Raw genomic sequence first — 20,021 nt, forward strand, 5'->3', positions numbered from 1 at the left:
CCAGTTCAAGAGCCTGTTTGAGAAGCGTGCTGGGGAGGTGAGTTTGGGAATGAGTAAGACTCCCCAGACTGCTGTGAATAGTTTCAAGGATCATAGATTTTAGAGCCGGAAGGGACCTTTGAGGCCATCTAGTTTAACCTCCTCATTTTACAGGTGAGGAAACAGAGATGTTAAGTGACTTGCCCAGAGTCACGTGTCTATCGAGTGTCAGATGGGGGATTTGAACCTATACCTTCTTGATTCCAAGTCCAGCACTCTATCCACTACACCATGCCGCCTTCTCTTTAAGTCTTCGTTCTCCCCTTTCTTTCCTGACCCTCCCCACAGCCCTCCCAGGAGGGAGATTCTGCTCACTTCAAGAAGGCACCGCCTCCTGATGTAGCCCGTCTTGGGTCTCCCGGTCCTTTTCATCAGAGAGTTCATCGTCTGAGAATCCCAGCAGTTCACAGACCAGTACTCCCATGTAGTCCTCTAGGGCTTGCTCGTTCTAGGGTGCTTTATCTCCTTTCTGGGGCTGCCCTCTCTCTTGAGTAAATAGCAAACCCCAATCACGCAGGTTCTGCCAAAACCTTTCTCCTCTTGTAAATTGGCCCTGTCAGTTTCAGGCCTCTGGCTACAGAGCCTCAGCAGCTGAATTCTTTTTCAATCAATACCCTTCAGAAGAAGAAGGAATAGCAGCACAGTGCAGGTGTAAAGAGAGCTGAGTCAACTCGCCCCGAGTTTAACATGCTGAAGATGCTGCCTGCCTCTCTTTCCTTTTTGTTTCTGATGCTGCATATAGAGGACAAACTGTTCATTCTGCCTCCTGAATTAAAACCTGTACCAAAGCACCTGAGTATGGGCACATACGTCCTTCATGGAAAAGAGAAAGCATCTTTCCATTGATCCTCCCATCCCAGCTTGTGCTCGCTTGTTGATTGTCACAGCAACACAGAGGCCATGAAGCAAGTTAGAGACAGAGCTGGGAACAGCGCTTACAAGCTTACAGCAAAAGCTTTACTCTTGGGTGGAGAGTAAGATGTCCTGGGGGCCTTGGGAGTGGAAAGAAATAAAGGGCCCAGCTCTTCGGAAAGGTTTGGCACATATTTCTAGATTTGGTGATGCAGAGAGATGAAAACACTTTGGGTTCCTTGAAAAAGGCCCAGGAACAGAATCTTTTGTATAGCTATTATGACGAAGAATATTAGCTGACATTTATGAGTATATTAAAGTTTACAAAGGGCTCTACGTTATAATTTGATGTTCACAACAGTCCTGTAAGGAGGTATAGGGGTATCATTATTGCCATTTTTACAGGTGAGGGAGCTGAGACTCAGAGAGATTGGGTGGCTTGCTTCTGTATGAAAGCTTGTGAGAGTTGGAGGCAGTTGAAACTCAGGTCTCTCCTGACTCTAACCCTAAAACCAATGCTATGTTCTTTCTATTACATTTCTTCAGTAATTTAAGGTTCCTTTTTAAATATAATTTATTTTTCTCCTAATTTCATAAGATAATTAAAAAATATTAAAAAAAAGTTTTGAGGTCCGCATTTTATCCCGCCCTCCCCTCCCCTTCCCTGAGATGGTAAACAATCCAATATGGTTTTTACATGTGCAATCATGAAAAAAATTTTAAAGTTCCTTTTAAAAAGGTTCCACTAAGTCAGGGGTCCTTAGCATCCTTGGAAGGAATTCATGGATAGATTTCAGGGGGTCTGTGAACTGGAATAGGAGGAATTACATCTTTCCCCAATAACCTCTAATTGAAATTTGGCATTTCCCTTCAGTTACAAGCAGAGATAACAAACCGTTATTCTGAGAAAGGGTCCATAGATTTACCAGAATCCAAAGGGGTCATCTATAGCATGAGGAAAATCTGCTTCCTCAACTATAAGATGGAAACAGAAAATACTTGCAATGCATTCAACTCACAGAATTGCTGCACTTTGTAACTTATGAAGGGATATATATACATGAAATTATTAAACAAAATTTGCCTAACCACTCCAAATTTACACAAGATATTTTGTTTCTCTAAATCTCTGCTTACTAGTTTTAAAAGGCTAGCCCTAGAAAGCCTTTGCTTCCTCTGTTTTGGGATTTAATCAATAGGGTATAATCAACCTCTGTCAAATACAGAAAGCTTTGAATGACAATATCATGTGGAAACACACAGGATTCACCATCATCATCGGTACCCATCTTAGTTCAGATTTTTTGAAAATCTTGGAGGTGGCTGAGAATTTAATTTTTAAAAAACTTCAGTTGCTTTAAAACAGGGCACAAATGGATTCATCTGAATCCCACTTCCATCTGACATTGTGAAATACTTTCAAGACCTGATCAGTCTTTGGATTCTCCTTTCTAGGATTCTGAGGTCAGTGCCAATGAACTCCAAACTATTCTGAATGACTTCTTTTCTAAACGTAAGTTACCCTTTGGGACTTTTTTGAGGTATGATAAAAGCCTAGGAGAGATGCAGGGAGGTTCTTTAGGCATCATTATTCTCCAGTTAACAGTGAAGAGGGGCAGGGGGAGAGAGACTCCACACCAGTGGAGGGTGTAGGACTAAAGATTTGGACAGCAGGGACTTTGACTGACTCAGCTTAGACCAGATCGATAGTTTTAGCAATCCATCCCCTTGGGGTTGCTACTTAATTGCTGGCATGACAGTGAGTTAGGGAAGACTGGAGAGTAAGGGAGGGGGTGTAGAGGTGATGTTATGGAGATGGGTAGTATACCTGCTCAGTTTGAAGGAGATAATTGTCCACAGCATGACAGCAATACTATACAGTCCAACCAGGAGCCTTCCAGACTAATTTAATCTATCCTGACAAGCATGAGTGAAGTTTTTGTTGTGTCTGGAAAAAAAAAATGGTTTACAGAACCCTGCAAGGAAAGCAATACTGGGCCATAGAAATATTCAGACATTTTGTCAACTCTATGCAAAATTATGTGCAGAGTAATACATGCTAATTTTGAGCAGGCCAGGTCAAGTATATACAGAAGAGAACCTTACTGAAGGTGACCAATATTGAGAACTTTGAGGGATTAATTCTCAAGGTATCTGGAAGACAGAAGGATACTAAAGGCTCAGAAAAACAGCTTGGACCTTATTTGTACCCCCAAAAACATAACTGAAAGATTATCAGTAACTACCAACTCTTGCATCTACTCTCCCTTCTTGGTGAGAATAAGGTAAATACATGGAGGACATTCTTGATGAGGTCATGAGAAGGAAATGGGCAGGGTTCACAAATGATATCCTACAGCAGACTACATCTTTATAGTCACAACATTGACTGAAAGGCGTAGAGAAAACAATCCTACTGTGAAGATTGTTTGCTACTAAAAAGTATTTGATTTTGTCAAGCAAAATGCCACTTTGAAGATTCTCCCCTATTGAAGTATCTCCCAGGCGTCTGTCAGAATCATGTAAGAGTCTATGAAAACTGTAAAAACAACAATAACTTACCGTGATGATGCTCTGATTATCAATATCTTACTGGTGCAGGGAACTCCCAGTAAGGAATTTCTTTTTCTAACGCAGGTTGGCACCTTCTTTGTGACTCATGGCCTTAGAGAGTTGCCTAGAGTACTGAGAGATTAAATAACTTGCCAGGGCTCCCATAGACAGTATGTGTCAGAGGCAGAACTTCTAACCTAGGTTTCCCCGACTTTGAGAGCAGCTCATAATCTACTATGCCACATTGATAAAATCAGTTGATATAAACAGACAGATGCTCACTCAAGATGCCTGCCTTTGTAATGGTATCAAGGGATCTTAGAAGCCATCAACTCCAACCCCTCATTTACAAATGAGGAAACTGAGGTTGAGAATGGTTAAATGACTTGCCAAAGGTTATACAGCTAGTAAATGTCTAAGAAAATATTTGAACTCAGGTTTTCATGACTCCAAGTCCAAAACTCTATCCAATACACCATAGGAAGATGTCTGATATAGGGTTCAAATCAGAGAGGGATTTTCTAAAGATAGTGAGGTTCTCTAGATGTTCCTGTTCTAATTTCTTCATGACCCACCTCTTAGCTGATATCCAAAAGAGTCTGGCTTAGCTGCACACAAGAAGAAACAAATGGAAAAAAAATCTCTGTTGTTGAGACTATGATATACAGTCGGATGGACAGCCCATAGATCTTGTGTATTATGCTACAAATGGTCAATGTAGTAATCTCAAAATTCAACAAGAGAATGAGAAGGGGGTGGTTTGTCTTTGTGAAATTGTTCAGTGATTTTAATGACCTTAAGATTCTTCTTGGAACAGACATTTTAAAAATGAGAGTGATGCTGTAGATCCCCCATAAAGTCTTACTCTGATGCCTCCTCATGCTATAGAGGTAACCCTAAGTTATTAGAAGCCATGTCAATAAAGTCTAAGCTATGGCAGTTTCTACTATGTAAGAAAGACTTCAGATATGGTTCTAGAACCAAGTTCAAAGAGGTTCAGCAGCAGCAGCAGCAGCAGCCTAGTTACTTGGTGATGAATTCTAAGATCATGGCAACCCATAAAACAAAGAAACATACAAAAATGGCCTTCATATTTGTGTGGCCTCCTTCCACTTCTGCAGCAACACTGGCAAAATAGTACAAAAATGGGCAAAGGGTGATAAGAATCACACCATTTTGGGGCAGCTAGGTGGCGCGGTGGATAGAGTGCTGGCCCTGAAGTCAGGAGGACCTGAGTTCAAATTCAGCCTCAGACCAAACACTTGACACTTACTAGCTGTGTGACTCTGGGCAAGTCACTTAACCCCAATTGCCTAAAAAACCAAAAAAAAAAAACCAACCCAAAAAACCAAAAACAAACAAACAAAAAAGAATCACACCATTTTTTTTTGCCCACCTATAACTTTAATTTGGCTATTGCTACTCTAAATGTGAGATCCTTGTCTGATGTCCAAAGGATGGTCAAACTACCAGAGGAACTAAATTGTATTATCTTGACAGTCTTGCTAAGAGGGAAACTAAAAGGCATCAGTTGCATCTAAATGTAAAGTTGGCTCACAGATTTTCTTTGGAGAGGAACATAAAGAAATTGGGCAGAATTGGATTTATAATGCATCCAAAAGTAACAAGAAACATCACTTTAAGGGGTATTCAGTAATCACATGTCATGGTGCTCAAAATAAATATTTGGAAAAAGACCACCATGAAAATAATTGCAGCTTATGCATCAACATTTGTTGGAGAAGATAAAGAGTTCTGTGAAGAACTTGATACGAGACCCTCCAAATTAATCAGTATATGCTTTGATACTTGCTGACTTTCATACAAAGGTAGGTAGAGATGGTGAAAAATTTGTTGGAAAATATGGATCAGAAATAAATACTGAGAGAAACCGGAGACTTGTAAACTACACAGAAACATCATGCTTATACATTATGAAAGTCTCATGCTTAGACATTATGAATACCCTCTTAGAGGAAAGAATTGAAAGGCTCTGGAAATAGTAAATACTGAATGACATTACAAAAAGTGAAAATGAATATATTTTAGTGGACAAGAAATGACTTATTTCTGATGTAGAAATAATTCTTAAATCATTTATCATCATGTTACACGGAGAGTCAAACTACCACCACTTTTGAGCAAAGGTTAAAATTTCTACAAAGCTAGAAGGAAAAAGGAAAAAGAAGACAAGATGATGTATAATGAATACTACTTCAGCTTATTGAAAAGTTATTGATAATAAATAAGATATTGACAGGAGAAAGGATATAGAGAATGATTACAATAATTTCAAATAAAAGTTTAGTTGGTATAAGTTGAGGACTATAATGAGGATTTTAAAAAGCCTAAAAATGCCTTCACCAGCAAACATTTGATTTGCTTGTCAGAGTGGAGAGATATGGTAGCTAAGGGCCCTTACTGGTTTAGAATACAAATTCATTGGAAAAATCTTGTGGTGAAGGACAGAAGAAGTTATGAGCAGTATTGCTTTATAAAACAGAAAAGAAGTATGTGGGGGAATCATTTGAAAGAAAGCTTGGTAAGGGACCCAATTAAATAATCACCCTGAAGGCATTTAAAGATAAAAATGAAAGGAGAGTAGCAGAAGGTGGATGGAAATGATCTGCAAAGATTTTTGCAACTAAATCTTTTAGCTCTCAAGGGAAGTGGAACCATAGCGTTTAGACTCTAACTTCACTGTCCCTGAAGTGTTCATTGAATAGAGGGAAATGACATATAAAGAGAACAAATATACTAAAAGTAACTGGATTCGACTAATTGTACCTAGAGGAGATCCATGCTGGAGGTTGTACAATTATGAGGGCATTGAGAGATCAGTTCATGAGGTATCGAAAGGAAGGGAAGATATGTAAGGTGTCAAAAAAAACCCTTGAATATTTTGAAGACCAATAAAAAGTTAATGACTGAGCAACCATGCCTACCTCCCATCTAGAAAATATTTATGAGACTAATAAAACATATGTATCAAGAGTATCCATGAAGAGGGAATTGATAGGAATAACTGATAGATGACCTGTGTGCTCCATTGTTATCTGTATAATGTCAAGAAATCACAAGGAAAACCTTCAGCTTATTGCATATGTCAACATTCTTCATGGTAGAGCCCCGTTGGGGAATTTATGGGAGTTGATAGTTAAGAATCATTAAGGTTAAAAAGGGAATTGAGCTAGATGATTTCTGAAGTTCCTGTCATCTCTAAATCCTTGAAGATTGTGTTAACTTGTTTGCAATTCCTTGAATCCAACAATAGTGAAACTTTGATGGGGCATAACCAAAAGAGCTATCTACAGAAAGACAGCAATATAAATGACAAGATCTCTAAGAGAAAGTTGAACTCTTGAGTTTTGAAAAACCAGCACTGATTCCAAGGAGCAGATTATGAAACATGCTTCCTTTCCCATAGCGGAGAGGCAGGGCACAACTAGAGCCAAAGCCATACACGTTGTTAGATATGTTCTTTATGTTGAATGTTTTTGCTTACCTGTTTTATCTGTGTTACAAGAGGGGGTTCAATCTGGTCAGGGAAGAACTTTCCCCTTTATGTATGATTGTGATAGAATGACAAAAATATATATTTATAGAAGAATAGATCTCTTGCAATAGTAAAAGGCATTTACTCAGCACAGCAGCCTAGTATGGGTTGCATATAGAACATTGGGCCATCTGCAGATATCTGTAGTCACTCATTGGGAGTGGAGGTGGTTGAGAGAGTATAGTTATCCCTTCCACATCATGGGGGTTAGGGGCATGGCCCCCCCTCCACGAGCTGGAAAGTCTGTGTAAAATGTTTTGTTCCTCCCTTCATACCAAAGAAGAAGTCTGAATCATTGTAGTATCAAAAGATAAAATATATTGATATTATATCATATGGTACATATATTTAATGTATTTCTGAAAACTCTCTCTGTGCCATCTGCTGGCCTTCATGTGTTTTCTGCAGCTTCTACAAAACTCCCCCCAAATTCCCATTTAATTTCTTATGCCGACTTATGATATATCAAAACCGCTGTGGGGAAAGTAGCAATGTGGAAGGGATGAGTGTACAGACATCCACATTCGTTTGTTCCAAGGACTCTGGGGGGTCTTGTGACAGTGGATGAAGTCCTTCTGTCCTTAAGACATCCATTCCTGTCCTTTTCTCTAGTTCTATCGGCTCTTCTTTTCCAGGGAAGAAAGGCTCAGGGAGAAAATAAGTGAGACCATGGGTCTTTGATCCTAACCTCTGCTCCTAGGTGTGAGGGAAGAGGGTGGCAAGTAGGAGTGAGAATAGTGGGTTCTCTTCAGGACATCCATGACATTTAGCAAATGTCATGAAGCAGATGTGGTCCTTGAGCTGAGAGCAGATTGCCAGCAAACCAGTCACATGGGCCTATGTTTCCTGCCAGAGGACCCTAAGAACACAGGGCTGATGCATTTTGTGGCACTCTGCCAGGGACATCATTTTCCCTGCCCTCAAGTGCCTCTGAAACTTCCTTTTTTTTATTCAAACATTTAGGAACAGACGTGGAATTTGGTGGATTCAACATCAATACCTGCAGAGAAATGATCAGCCTTTTGGATGTATCCTTTCAGAATCACTTTCTCTTGATTTGTAGGAGAAAAGAATTTAGAACTGGGAGGCACCTTAGAGATCAGCTTCGTAGTTTACTGGATAAAGAATATACTTAAGAGATATGAAATGACTTTTCCAAGGTCACACAGATAGTAAATATTAGAGCCAGATTTCAAACTCCTATCTGGTGCCATTTCTACTATACTGTGCTCACTCTGTTTTCCATAGCCCCTAAACTCTGTCTGGCTTTTTGGATCCTCTAAACCCTAAAGTTGTAAAGCAGGTGAAGTTTGTCTTGGGGAGAAAGCTCTTTCCTGGCAAAGCTGCCATCAGATCCTTAATTCACATGAAGGTTTAAATGATTGATAATAGATTAATGTTATTACAGCTCTTGCCAAGGGTACTTTCATTTGAAAAGGGATCAAGGCCTTCAGTTAAAGGGGATGAAATTGTGAAGGTAGAATTTCAGGAATCAGCCAGCAGCTGAAGGAAGATGAGGATGAAGCTGATACCACATTTTCCCCCAGCTCCAATATCCCTAGTCTGTCAATAATTACTCCCACCATTGTTCCATTATCCCCTCTGTTGGTTACTTCCACAGAAAGCATTGCTAGACTGTCTGCAGAACAAGACCCTAAAAACTTTTGCAGGCACATACAGGGCCTGAACTAGTCTGTCTAACACACTGTGTAGCATCAGAGTTTAGAACTGTTTACCATGGGATGGAGGCTGCAGCATCCAGTCTGTGCTTCCCTCCAGCAACCCCTCAGCAGGCAGAGGTGCATACTCTCATTACCATCAGCTTTTCCAATGTAATTGGTATTCAGCAGAGCTGACTCACGCTGGGGAACACAACAGGCAAGCAAGCCTTCAAGTCTGACAGCAAAGCCAAGTCCCTGTGTCTACCTGCATGCCAGCCTGGCTGCCTTCATGTTCTAAATGAGGGCTTAGTCAGCATGTTGTGTCTCAGGGTACAGGACTTTTTGGTATTTTGCATGAGATGAGGCATTTCAGGTATTCCAGAGCCTACCCTTTACACTGAGCTAGGTATCTGGGTCAGGTAAGAGGTGTGTGCCTGACAATTTTGGGTCCGAGAGAAGGGCTAACTTCTTAAGGGATAATTAAATTCTAAAGACAGTCTCTGGAATGGGGCAGCTTGAGCATTAGAGAATTAGAATAAAAAGGGAACTTCAAGATCATTTTTTAAATTTTGTAACTAGGAAAAAGGAGATAAGGAGTGGTGAACATGGTCTGCCCAAGGTCATATGCTCATCCCATAATACTACATTGTAGACATCATCCTTTTCCCCCCTTTTTAATTCGTAGCTACAGTTTAGTGTAGGTTGTGGCTAAAGTACAAACTCAGGCTAATGTTAGTAAGTACAAATTGAAATTTGCAATACTGTTGTCATTAAAGGATCATGTATGAGAGACCACAGAAGCTTGGTGTCCTTCTCTGGGTAGCTAAGCCTGCTTAGTAGCAGCTATAGGTGCTAGGTACCTTTACTATCTTCACTTTACAGATGAGGAAACTGAGGCAGACAGAAGTTAAGTGACTTGTGCAGAGTCACACAATTAGTAAGTCTTTAAGTCTATATTTAAATTCAGGTCTTCCTGACTCCAAGTGCTGAGGACACAAATCAAATCAATTCTGTCATTACTACAGGAATGGCATGTTAATCTGCTCCCCTATAGCTTTGTTCTATAAAACTCTACTCATCATTCCTCTGTCTTTCCAAACCAAAACATTCCTGATATCACTTTCCTTATATTTGTTGTCTCTTCCATTAGAATGTAAGTTCCTTGAAGGCAGAACCTGTCTGTTTTTATATCTGTATCCCTGAGGCTTAGCACGGTGCTTGGAGTATAATTGCTTTTTCACTCCTTCACCTAGGAGTAAACTGAAGCTCAAAGAGCTGAAATTTCTTTTCTAAAGTCACACAAATAGTAAGTAGAGGAACTAGGGTTTTAACCTTGGCTTCTCCAATCCAAATACAGTGTGCTCTCCTCTATACCATGCTGTTCCCCTTTTCATGGCTTCACGTAATTGGATACAAATCTTTAGTTAACAACACAGTGAAGATGCAAGTGTCTTTAGCACCTAGGACAGCACTTATAACAGGATAGGTATTCATATTCATATACTATCAACCAGTCAATATTCATTAAGCTCTCACTATGTGCCAGGCACTGTGCTAACCTCTGCGGTTACAAAAAAGGGCGAAAGACAAGTTCATGCCCTCAAGGAACTGACAATCTAACGGAGGAGACAACATGCAAACAAATATGTACAAAGTAAGATATATAAAGGATAAATAGAAAATAATTAACAGAAGTAAGGTATTGGAATGAAATGGAGTTGGGAAGGCATCCTTTAGAAGGTGGGATTTTGGCTGGAATGTAATGAGAAATGCTTGTTAATTGAATAAGAATAACTTACCATGTGTTATTAGAGAACTCTACTGGGTGTTACTAGGTGTTATTCGAAAATAATACTGGGAAGAATGCTCTTTTGAAAAGGACACACACACACACACACATACACACACACACACACACACACACACACACACACACACGAAAGGTACTGTCTTGGTTTTAGAATAATGAGAGGCATGAGTGCCCTCTCCCTGGAGCTTATCAGTACTGGTCATTGCCATGGTCCTGCATGTCATCAGTCTCTGTGCCCAACCTTCCATGGGCCCTTATGCTTCTTAACTTAATTTTTGCATCATGAAAACCTACAGGGTGTTGACAGTGTATTCCCTGCTTTGCTACAAATAGCTCCTTGATCTCTGAGTCATTCCCATCAAGACAGGCCTGCCGGTATAGCTTCCTTTTAAGGCTGTCTGGTAGACAAGCATTAAGCAACAACTGCTTGCTCTTCACATTGGCATTTGCATCTGTTTCCTTGCTCCACAAGAGCCCCTGTGATGTTGTCATCCCCTATCTTACAGGTGTTCTCATTCTTTAAGTGTTCCCCATTAAGCTGTTAAGGCAGTTTGCAGTATATCAAGGATCGGCTCAGCACCTATCACCAGGAGTAGTTGTAAAAACACACACTATTTTCTTTTTCAAGCCTTCCTACCTTGCTCAAGCTGGGAGTGTGGTGGCCACTCATGGGCCTGATCCTACTGCGATTGACACAGGAATTTTGACTTGCTTTGTTTTCAATCTGGGCTGGTTTGCCCCTCTTTAGGCAGCCTGGTGGCCCCCCTGAACTCAGGGGCCCACCATATTGGTCCCAAATGTAGCATGGGGCACCTGACTGGCTTAGCACACTGCAGCTAAGAACTCATGAGCTCCTTAGTAGTAGGGACTGCAGGCATGTGCCACCATACCCAGCCCACAAACATTCTTTAGGCATGGTCCTTGAGAGGGCTTCGTTAGTATCTTTCATAATTGGCAGACAGATAATCGTGTTGCTGGGAATTAGCAGCTTCGTATATTTGCAGAACATAGGTAGACCACTGCTGTTGGGCTTTGAACATCATGAAAGCTGATGACCTTCCTTCACATTTTGGGATTGCTGCCAACAGATTATTAAGAGTTGTGTAATTTTAGACCAGAGCAAAGTGGATAGAGCACTGGGCCTTGGAGTCAGGAAGATTCATCTTCCTGAGTTCAAATCCAGCTTCAGACTCTTACTAGTTGTATGATCCTGGGCAAGTCACTTAACCCCCTTTGCCTCAGTTACTCGTCTGTAAAATGAGCTGGAGAAGGAAATGGCAAACTACCCTAGCTAAGGAAACCCCAAATGCGGTCTTGAAGAGTCAGACATGACTGAACAACAATTTTAGACCTTACTGTAGAAGTCTTTTCAGTTCCTTCAGTCCCTAGGACAATTCAATTGTAAATATTGCTGTGTCTTCTTGGATCTGGGAGACAGGCTGGCATGGCAGAAAGGACTTACATTCATATCCTAGTTCTGCTACGTGTTGCCTATGTGACTGAGGGCAAGTCACTCCCTTTTTGGAGGCAATTGGGTTAAGTGACTTGCCCAGAGTCACACAGCTAGTAAGTGTCTGAGGCCAGAGTTGAACTCTGGTTCTTCTGACTCTAGGGCTGGTGCTCTATCCACTGTGCCACCTAGCTGCCTCCAAGTCCCTCTATCTCTTTGGGCCTAAGAGAGGGTTGGACTAGATGACCTTAGGGTCCCTTTAAACTCTAAATCCCATACTCTTAGTAGAATCTTTTTTACTCTTCATCAGAATTTGTTCCCTCTTAGTTCTGGCTTCAATTCAGTGAGGATATATGCACTGAAAAACTACTTCCAGTTCTAGGCTTAGGTATGATAATATTGGATAGATGTCTAGCAGTGGTGTGGTGCTGATAAGTGGGACTATTCTGGTAAGCATGGCTATCAGTCACTCTTATTCCCCACCTCCCCCACATATCTTTTTTCTGGATGGACTATTCCTTCACTTGGACCAGGCTTTCTCTCTACTTACTCCCTAGGGTTTTCCTGTCTGGGAGGGATTTTCCTCTTGAACTAAGTCTGGGGAAAACAGTGACAAAAGCCTGGTCTCAGTTCTAGCCCAGCTAGTCACAGATCCCCAGTGATTGCTGACTCATTCATTGCCTAAAGGGATTCTGGTATAAGTATTCTCTCTCTGCCCTTGAAGTTGTAAAAATGAATCAATAATTCCCCTTTTCAGCTCTGAGCTCCTAGACAGTGTATTTTTAGCAAAAATCACTGCTGCTTCAAAATCTCTATCCCTTTCCCTCTCTTTCCTCCTCCCCTAGGACGCAGCCCCCCATCTGGTGCATCCGCAATAACTACAACCACATTAGCAGTGCTTATGGTTAAGTATTTATCTCAATTGCCTGCTTAAGAGGCAAAGTAAACATTTAAACAAAGAAAAGTAACAAACTTGCAAGAAACAGATTTTCCTGGTTCTAGGGGAAAAACTTCATGCTCCCGCTCTCTCCAGAGAGGGGAGCAAGAAAGCCTAAGGGGGAAGGGAAATGATGTGGGGGTGGGGTGGAGGGTATAACTCAGACACGGCATCCATCTTGACATGTCTAATGTATGATTTGCCCACATAGCTTCAATCCTAGCGTCTTGAGATGATAATGTCATGGTACTACTTCCCTCTTTAGCTTTTCCTCACTGGCTCCCATGACTACTCCATCTCCTGTTTCTCAGGGCTACTCACAGCTTTCCCTCCCCACGATGCCAAAGTATAGGAAGGACTAGCTTGTCAGTCACTTAGACCTCATCAGTCATAGGGCCGGGGAAAAATTTCTTGGGGTTCAAGGAGAGAAGTGCTGGAGGAATTCCTGCCCAATTAGGAGGCATTCATCTTTGGTGTCCTGATCTTCTTGGCAATGCTAAGATGGCACTGTATTTATCTTTGAGTCAAATTTGAAAGACGTATACAACAGATTGATCTAAAGCTGACACCTGATAGGAAGATACCTCCAGAAGAAAAAAAAATTGCAGGGTACATAGACTTTAGTCTAAACTGTTATTGTCTATACTATGTCCTTAACATGTCCAGAATAATGGGACAGGCACTTTGGGACTTGTAGAACTCAAGACATTATGGCTGAAGATTCAGAAGTGTTTGGTAACTATTCATTTAATTCTTTCTACCTCCTTCAAACGTTCTTCCCTTCCCAGTCCTAACTCCTCAACCTGAAAAGTCACCCCTGTATTGTTCTAGATTAATCTAGGTACTCAATCCTCTAGTTATAATCAGCCCTGCACTTATGTATGTTATGGCTCAAGACAAGATAAGGAAGAGATGAAAAATTAGAGAACAAAATACCAGCTCCCCAAACCAAAACCTCCACCATCCCAGAGAAGTAATGATTGTCTTACGCTGGTGTTCCGGACAAACATTTGTCTTTGTTCTAACTTCTTCTGGGAAGAGCCAGCAGAGTTTCACCCTAGGAGTGAATCACTAAGGCTAGGGGAGAGGGTGAGCTCCTGAAAGTTTCATAAAGGATTATTTTCTGCTTGGCATTTCTTTTCTGTTTCAGGAGATCTACCAGGAAGTAGATGCTCACCACTCAGGGACTATCAATATACATGAGATGAGGACAGCTTTCAAGAAAGCAGGTGGGGATATGATCTCTGGACAGGGCCTTGAGACCCAAATTTTCAAGTTTAAATTTGAGATACAAATATAATGTCATTGTGATTATTGATAGTTTCAGAACAAAAATAAACAGAGCCAGAGGCAACTATCTGACCTTTGTCGAAGAATAAATGCTGATCTTTTGGTAGAGGAGAGTTCCCTATAACAATGAAATCATGTGTCTATCCAAAAATAAATCAGCATAGATTTATTGAGCGCCTATTGTATGTAAAACATTCTACTAGTTGCCATGCCATATGTCACTTTAAGTTTTTCTAAGAGCTTTGATTTTTGTCAGGGGGAGAGATCACAGTAATTTTAGGACTTTCTCCATATTTCCTAGGGTTCTGTTGGGTGAGGAACCTGGGAGGACTGCCTGGCAGTTGTTTTCCTATCTCTCCCCACCTTTACTTTTATAATGTGAATATAAAAATACTCAGATAAAAAATGAGAGAGCACACACTGATGAATCCAGCCCTCTTTCTGGAAGTTCTGCTAGTTAATAAGTTTGAACTCAAGATTTTCTGGACCTCAGTCTGGAGGTTTCTTCTGAATCGTCAGCCTTAGGGCCTTTTCTGATCCCTTCCAGCTGCTAGTGCCCACTTTCTCTGCTCCAATCATATTGGATCTATTTTGTGTATGCCTACATATATACCTGGGGCAGCTAGGTGGTGCAGTGAATAGAGTGCTGGACCTGGAGTCCAGAAGATTCATCTTCCTGAGTTTGAATCCAGCCTCATACTTACTGAATTGTGAACCTGGGCAAGTCACTTAACTCTATTTCCCTCAGTTTCCTGATCTGTAAAATGAGCTGGAAAAGGGAATGGCTAACCACTTCAGTATCTTTGCTGAGAAAACTCCTAAAAATGGGGTCATGGAGAGTCAGACATGACTGAAACAACTGAACAGCAACAACAAAATGTACATGTTTTAACTTGGATTATAAACTCCTTGAGGATAGGGGCTGTTCTTAGAACCCCAGAGCTTAGTATAATTCCTAAAGTATAGTAGGCTCTCAATAAATGTTTGGTGATTGGTTGATTAACAGCCATACATCTTTTCTTGCCTTCCGGAGTATCTGTTTCACCACAATGTCTAATCTGAACCATATCACAAGCGACGTTAATAGGACCAGGCCTACCCTTGCCTCCTATATTGGACAAGTGGGCCCTGTCCAGAGTCACTAAAAAGAAATCAATAAGATGCATATAGCATCAACTGGAGGGGAACCAATGAGGGCCCCAGTTGGGTTCCTGATTTACAAATTTATGTGAAACCATAGTAAAGCTTCTCTGCTCTCCTCCTTCCTCCTCCACTCCCAGTCCTTGGGGAGGGTGAAGTTTCACTGCTGGGCAAAGAAAGGATTTAGTCATTCTCTCCAAACTGTCTCCATTCTGTCCTCCAGGCTTCACTCTCAACAACCAGATACAGCAGGCAATCGCTGTGCGCTATGGGGGCACCTCGCTCAGCATTCACTTTGACAGTTTCATTGCCTGCATGATACGGCTGGAGAGTCTCTTCAGTGAGTTTCCTTGTCCCACTCACCATTTAACTTTGGATTGGAGGGTGGGGAGGGGTGATGCTGTCTTGAAGCAGTATCTGCCACTGCATTTGTGAGGCTTAGAGGTAAAATCCAACGATGACATTTTCCCTAGTTGGCGAGAGAGCATAGGCAGAAAGAATTAAGTATAGAACAAGTTGGGAAGATAGTGTATGTGGACTGAGGTCATGGTGACTGCCTTATCCTTCAGGAGAAGAGTTGAAGTCATCATTTATTCAACAAATATTTACTGAGGCCATATATATGCATATGCATGTGTACATATATATATATATGTGTACACACATATACACATGTATACATATATATATATACACACACACATATTTGTATATATATATTAGATATCATGGGTGATAGATACATAGATAAAGACACCTTGAATGTGACCATTAACTATCTTCATTACTTTGGCCAAATTACTTCTCTTCCATGGAGAAGTTTAGTTAGTTTCCTTATCTTTTTTAAAAAGGCATTTAAGGGGCAGCTAGGTGGTGCAGTGGGTAGAGAGCACCGACCCTGAAGTAAGGAGGACCTGAGCTCAAATCCGGTCTCAGACCAAACACTTGACACTCACTAGCTGTGTGATGCTGGGCAAGTCACTTAACCCCAACTGCCTAAAAAATTTTTTTAAAAAAGGCATTTATATAGCACCTACTATGTTCCAGGTAGTATGCTAAGTGCTTTTTAGAAAAAATTATCTCATCTGTAAAGTGAGAGGTTTGGGCTAGATGGCCGTTAAGGTCACCTTCTAGCTCTAGCTCCTATAATCTCTCCTCTCTTGGAGTTTATGGATATCTCAGGCACATTCGTGACCTCCTGAACAACCCAAGAAGATCGCTCTGGTTTTTCATAGAGTTGGGAGGGGCCTTAGAGATTAGGTGGTCATGTGGTTTAATTGTACAGATGAGGCTCCTGGGGCTCGGAGAGCTCAGATGACTTGGACAACATTATACAGGTGGTGGATTGCAAAGGTGAGATCAAATTTCAGGAAACGGGGAATCTAATCTAGCGTAGGTGGCATGTGGGCCTTTGTTTCCACTGGCTACTTTTGGAAGGTGGGATGGAAACCAGTTGAGATGTCCAAAAGTCAGGCAGTCAGAAAGAGGGATGCAGAGGTACCAGATAGTCCGCATGTTAGATTATTAGCTTCAGCATTAGGATTGACCACAGATAGACTCAGGGGAAGCTTGTGAGCAGGCAGAAGACCTGCTGACAAAGTAGAAGGCCAGCTCTGCCCCGGATCAAGGTTGGAAAAGCCTCTGGTTATGGAGGGAGGAGGAGAGCGGGTCCAGCATGATAGCAGAGGTGTGGGGGGCCCAGTGGCCTATCACTAGATGTCTAATTGCATTCTTTCTTTGACTCTTTAGAAATGTTCAATCTGTTGGACAAGAACCAGAGTGGCATTGTCCAGCTCTCACTGGCAGAGGTAAATGGGATTGGGTTTGCGGCACACTGCTTGCCAACAGTACTTTGAGGTGCCTGGATGAAAAGGGATTATATAAATCCATCATTCTGTTTCTACTTCAGCCTTATCTCAATTCTGGAAGCCAAAATGCACGTTTTGTTGAGGGTGGGATGGAGAAAGCCAGGGCTGTCCTCCTCAGCACAGATACTTAAATTGCATGCATTTTAAGCAAAGGTTCTAAGCCAAATTCTAAGCTGCTTATGGACAGCTAGGTGGCTCAGTGGATACAGTGCCAGGCCTGGAGTCAGGAAGACTCATTTCCCTGAGTTCAAATCTAGCCTCAGATACTTACTAGCTGTGTGACCCTGGACAAATCACTTTACCCTGGTTGCCTCAGTTTCCTTATCTATAAAATGAACTGGAGAAGGAAATGGCAAACCACTTCAGCATCTTTGGCAAGAAAATCCCAAGTGGGGTCACAATGAGTCAGACACAACTGAAACAATTGAACAACAACAACAAAGCCATTTATAGGGCACGATGCACTATTGTTTTTGCATAGCATTGGCAACAATTGCTGATGGGACGGACATAGTGTAAAGTGAACAGTGTAAATACACACATAGCTCCTGACTTTTAAGTGCTTTCCATTTAAAAGAAACATTTTGGGAGGGAGACAGGGGATATATAAAAGATATTTAACCACTTAATTGTTAACCATTTAATTATTAATTTAAAAAGATATTTAGCTACTTAATTATTAACCGTGTAATTATTAATTAATAAGATAATCAGTAATCCTAATGGGTCACATTTGTATAGCACTTGAAGATTTACCAAATGCTTTTATCATCACAACTGAGTCTGGTAGGTAATGCAAGGGTTGTCCCCATTTCACAGGTGAGGAAACTGAGACTCAAAAAGTTGAAGTGATCTGTCTAGTCACACAGCTTATAAGTAAATGGTGGAACAAAGACCTGAACCCAAGCCTGTTGACTATGGATACAGGTTCCCTAAAGATGTAAAATAAATAAATCAGATCACACAGAATATAATGAGTATAATGTTCTGCATGGGGGAAAAAAATCTTAAAATGCCAATCTGAAGAGCTCTTGTACATTTTCTCAGTGTGAAGTTATGATAGGAGTCGTTGAAATGTGTTGATTATTTGGGCTCTACAGAAGAAAGCATTGTTCCTTCTTCACTGAGGCTTCCAGTTGAAATAAGTAGTTGATGTAGAGGCAGTGGTTTTATTGGTAATCATGTCAAAGAATCTAGGATAAATTACATCACCTACATTTGCCTCAGTTTCTATACTTCAGTAATATGAATAATACCATCCACTTATTGATCTGTGTCCTGAAGGCTTCCTTTTTGATCATGCCAAGAAAATTGATGGAGGAATAGTTTTGGGATTTTATAGACATCCTATGTCACAATTTTAAAAATAGTTTAGAAGATCCCAATTGGTACAGTGTGTCTAAGTCATTTTTCGTGGGCCTGTGGCTTTAGCTATACTCGATTGAAGGAGCTGTTAGTTTCTTATTATTCACTGAGCAATAAACCACACAGGTAGAGGGTATGTAAAAAAACACGTCCATTTGTGGTAGGGAAGCATCTCTTTCAAAAATAAATCATGTCAGCTGCCTTTGGAAGCAGTGGCCTCCTTTTTTAAAAAAAACAAGAACATCATTCATTGATACCTTTTATTTTTACTCTGCAGTCACTGCCTGAGATGCCCATCTCTGTAACAAAGGAAAACTGTTAAGCAAAACCAGTGGTCAGGGAGATCACATATGCAGCCCTCTGCTCCTACAGGTCCCCACCTCTGTCCTGAGAAGAAACAGACATGTTTCATCACCTCTTCTCTGGGATGAAGATCATCATTCCAATTAGACCTCAGTTGTCAATGAGTGTTTTCTCATGGCGGTTCTTTTGGAAATTGTGTACATTTTTCTCCTGATTCTGCTTATTTTAATCCGTATCTGTTTGTACCAATCTTCTCTGTTTCTCTGAATCCCTCAGAGTTGTTATTTCTTACAGTGCAACATGATTCATTCACATACCATAGTTCAGCCATTCTCCAACTGATGGGTAGTCACTTATATCTATTTTTTTTTTTTGCTACCTCAAAATTGTTACTATGAATACTCTCATATAAATGGTAATGGCCTAACCCTTGTTCTCTTCCTTTCGCAGTGGCTGTGCTGTGTGCTAGTCTGAGCCAACATCTGGGACACCTCTGAAGCTCCTTTTCTGGATGCCCCCTTCCACTCTCTTCCTCCATCTCACTTCACTCAAATCATCAAATTAATCTGGTTGTATTGTAGCAACCTCGCTCTGACTGATCCCAGAGCCAGGCTGTGGCACCTTCCCTGTCCTCTCCTCCTCCCCCAACCCCTTCTAGGATTCTAAGGGAGCTTGGAGGGTTTTAGGTGGTTGCTGCTCTACTGCCATTGGCCTCAGCCCACTGATTATATTCTTTTCCATCCCCCCCATTTCATTTAACCATTTAACATCAATTAGCTTTTATAAAAGGATATTTACTTTGAAGATATAGCAAGAATAGAACATTTTCCCTCAACATCTTGGGGCACACTGATTCCCTTATTTCATCTCAGTCTCTGGGGAAAGTAGGCTCAAATTAAATAGAATTTTTTATATAACACTGATTCCGCTGCTCATGTGTTTGTCTCTCTTATATATCACCTTTAGAAAAAGTTGTGTTTTAAATCCTGTGATCTCAAATTGTTTTACACAAGTGGCTCAGGAATCTCTCCTCCGTCTATCCATCTCTCTCTTTGTCTCTCTGTCTCTCTGTCTCTGTCTGTCTGTCTGTCTGTCTCTCTTTCTCTCTCCTTTCTCTCTCCCCTCCTCCCCACCACTCCAAAACCAAGCTATCTGAAACCTAGATCAATGAATGGGCCAATCAAAAGGGAGATATAA

At 41.0% G+C, this 20,021-nt stretch overlaps 1 protein-coding gene across 1 annotated transcript in view; it reads left to right on the forward strand.

Annotated features, from left to right (window-relative positions):
* LOC110205537 (calpain-8) overlaps positions 1-19,747 on the forward strand; it is a 109,319-nt gene extending 89,572 nt beyond the window's left edge. The window contains 8 exon segments of the mRNA XM_020982189.2: positions 2-37; positions 2,347-2,404; positions 7,964-8,028; positions 13,525-13,593; positions 14,009-14,087; positions 15,512-15,628; positions 17,038-17,096; positions 19,275-19,747. Coding sequence (XP_020837848.1) covers positions 2-37; positions 2,347-2,404; positions 7,964-8,028; positions 13,525-13,593; positions 14,009-14,087; positions 15,512-15,628; positions 17,038-17,096; positions 19,275-19,298 — 507 coding nt within the window. The 3' untranslated portion in view covers positions 19,299-19,747.
* The last annotated feature ends 274 nt before the right edge of the window (positions 19,748-20,021 follow it).

Source organism: Phascolarctos cinereus, unplaced genomic scaffold (assembly GCF_003287225.1).
Source record: "Phascolarctos cinereus isolate Bilbo 61053 unplaced genomic scaffold, phaCin_HiC Scaffold_5;HRSCAF=322, whole genome shotgun sequence".
In the NCBI taxonomy this organism is placed as follows: domain Eukaryota; kingdom Metazoa; phylum Chordata; class Mammalia; order Diprotodontia; family Phascolarctidae; genus Phascolarctos; species Phascolarctos cinereus.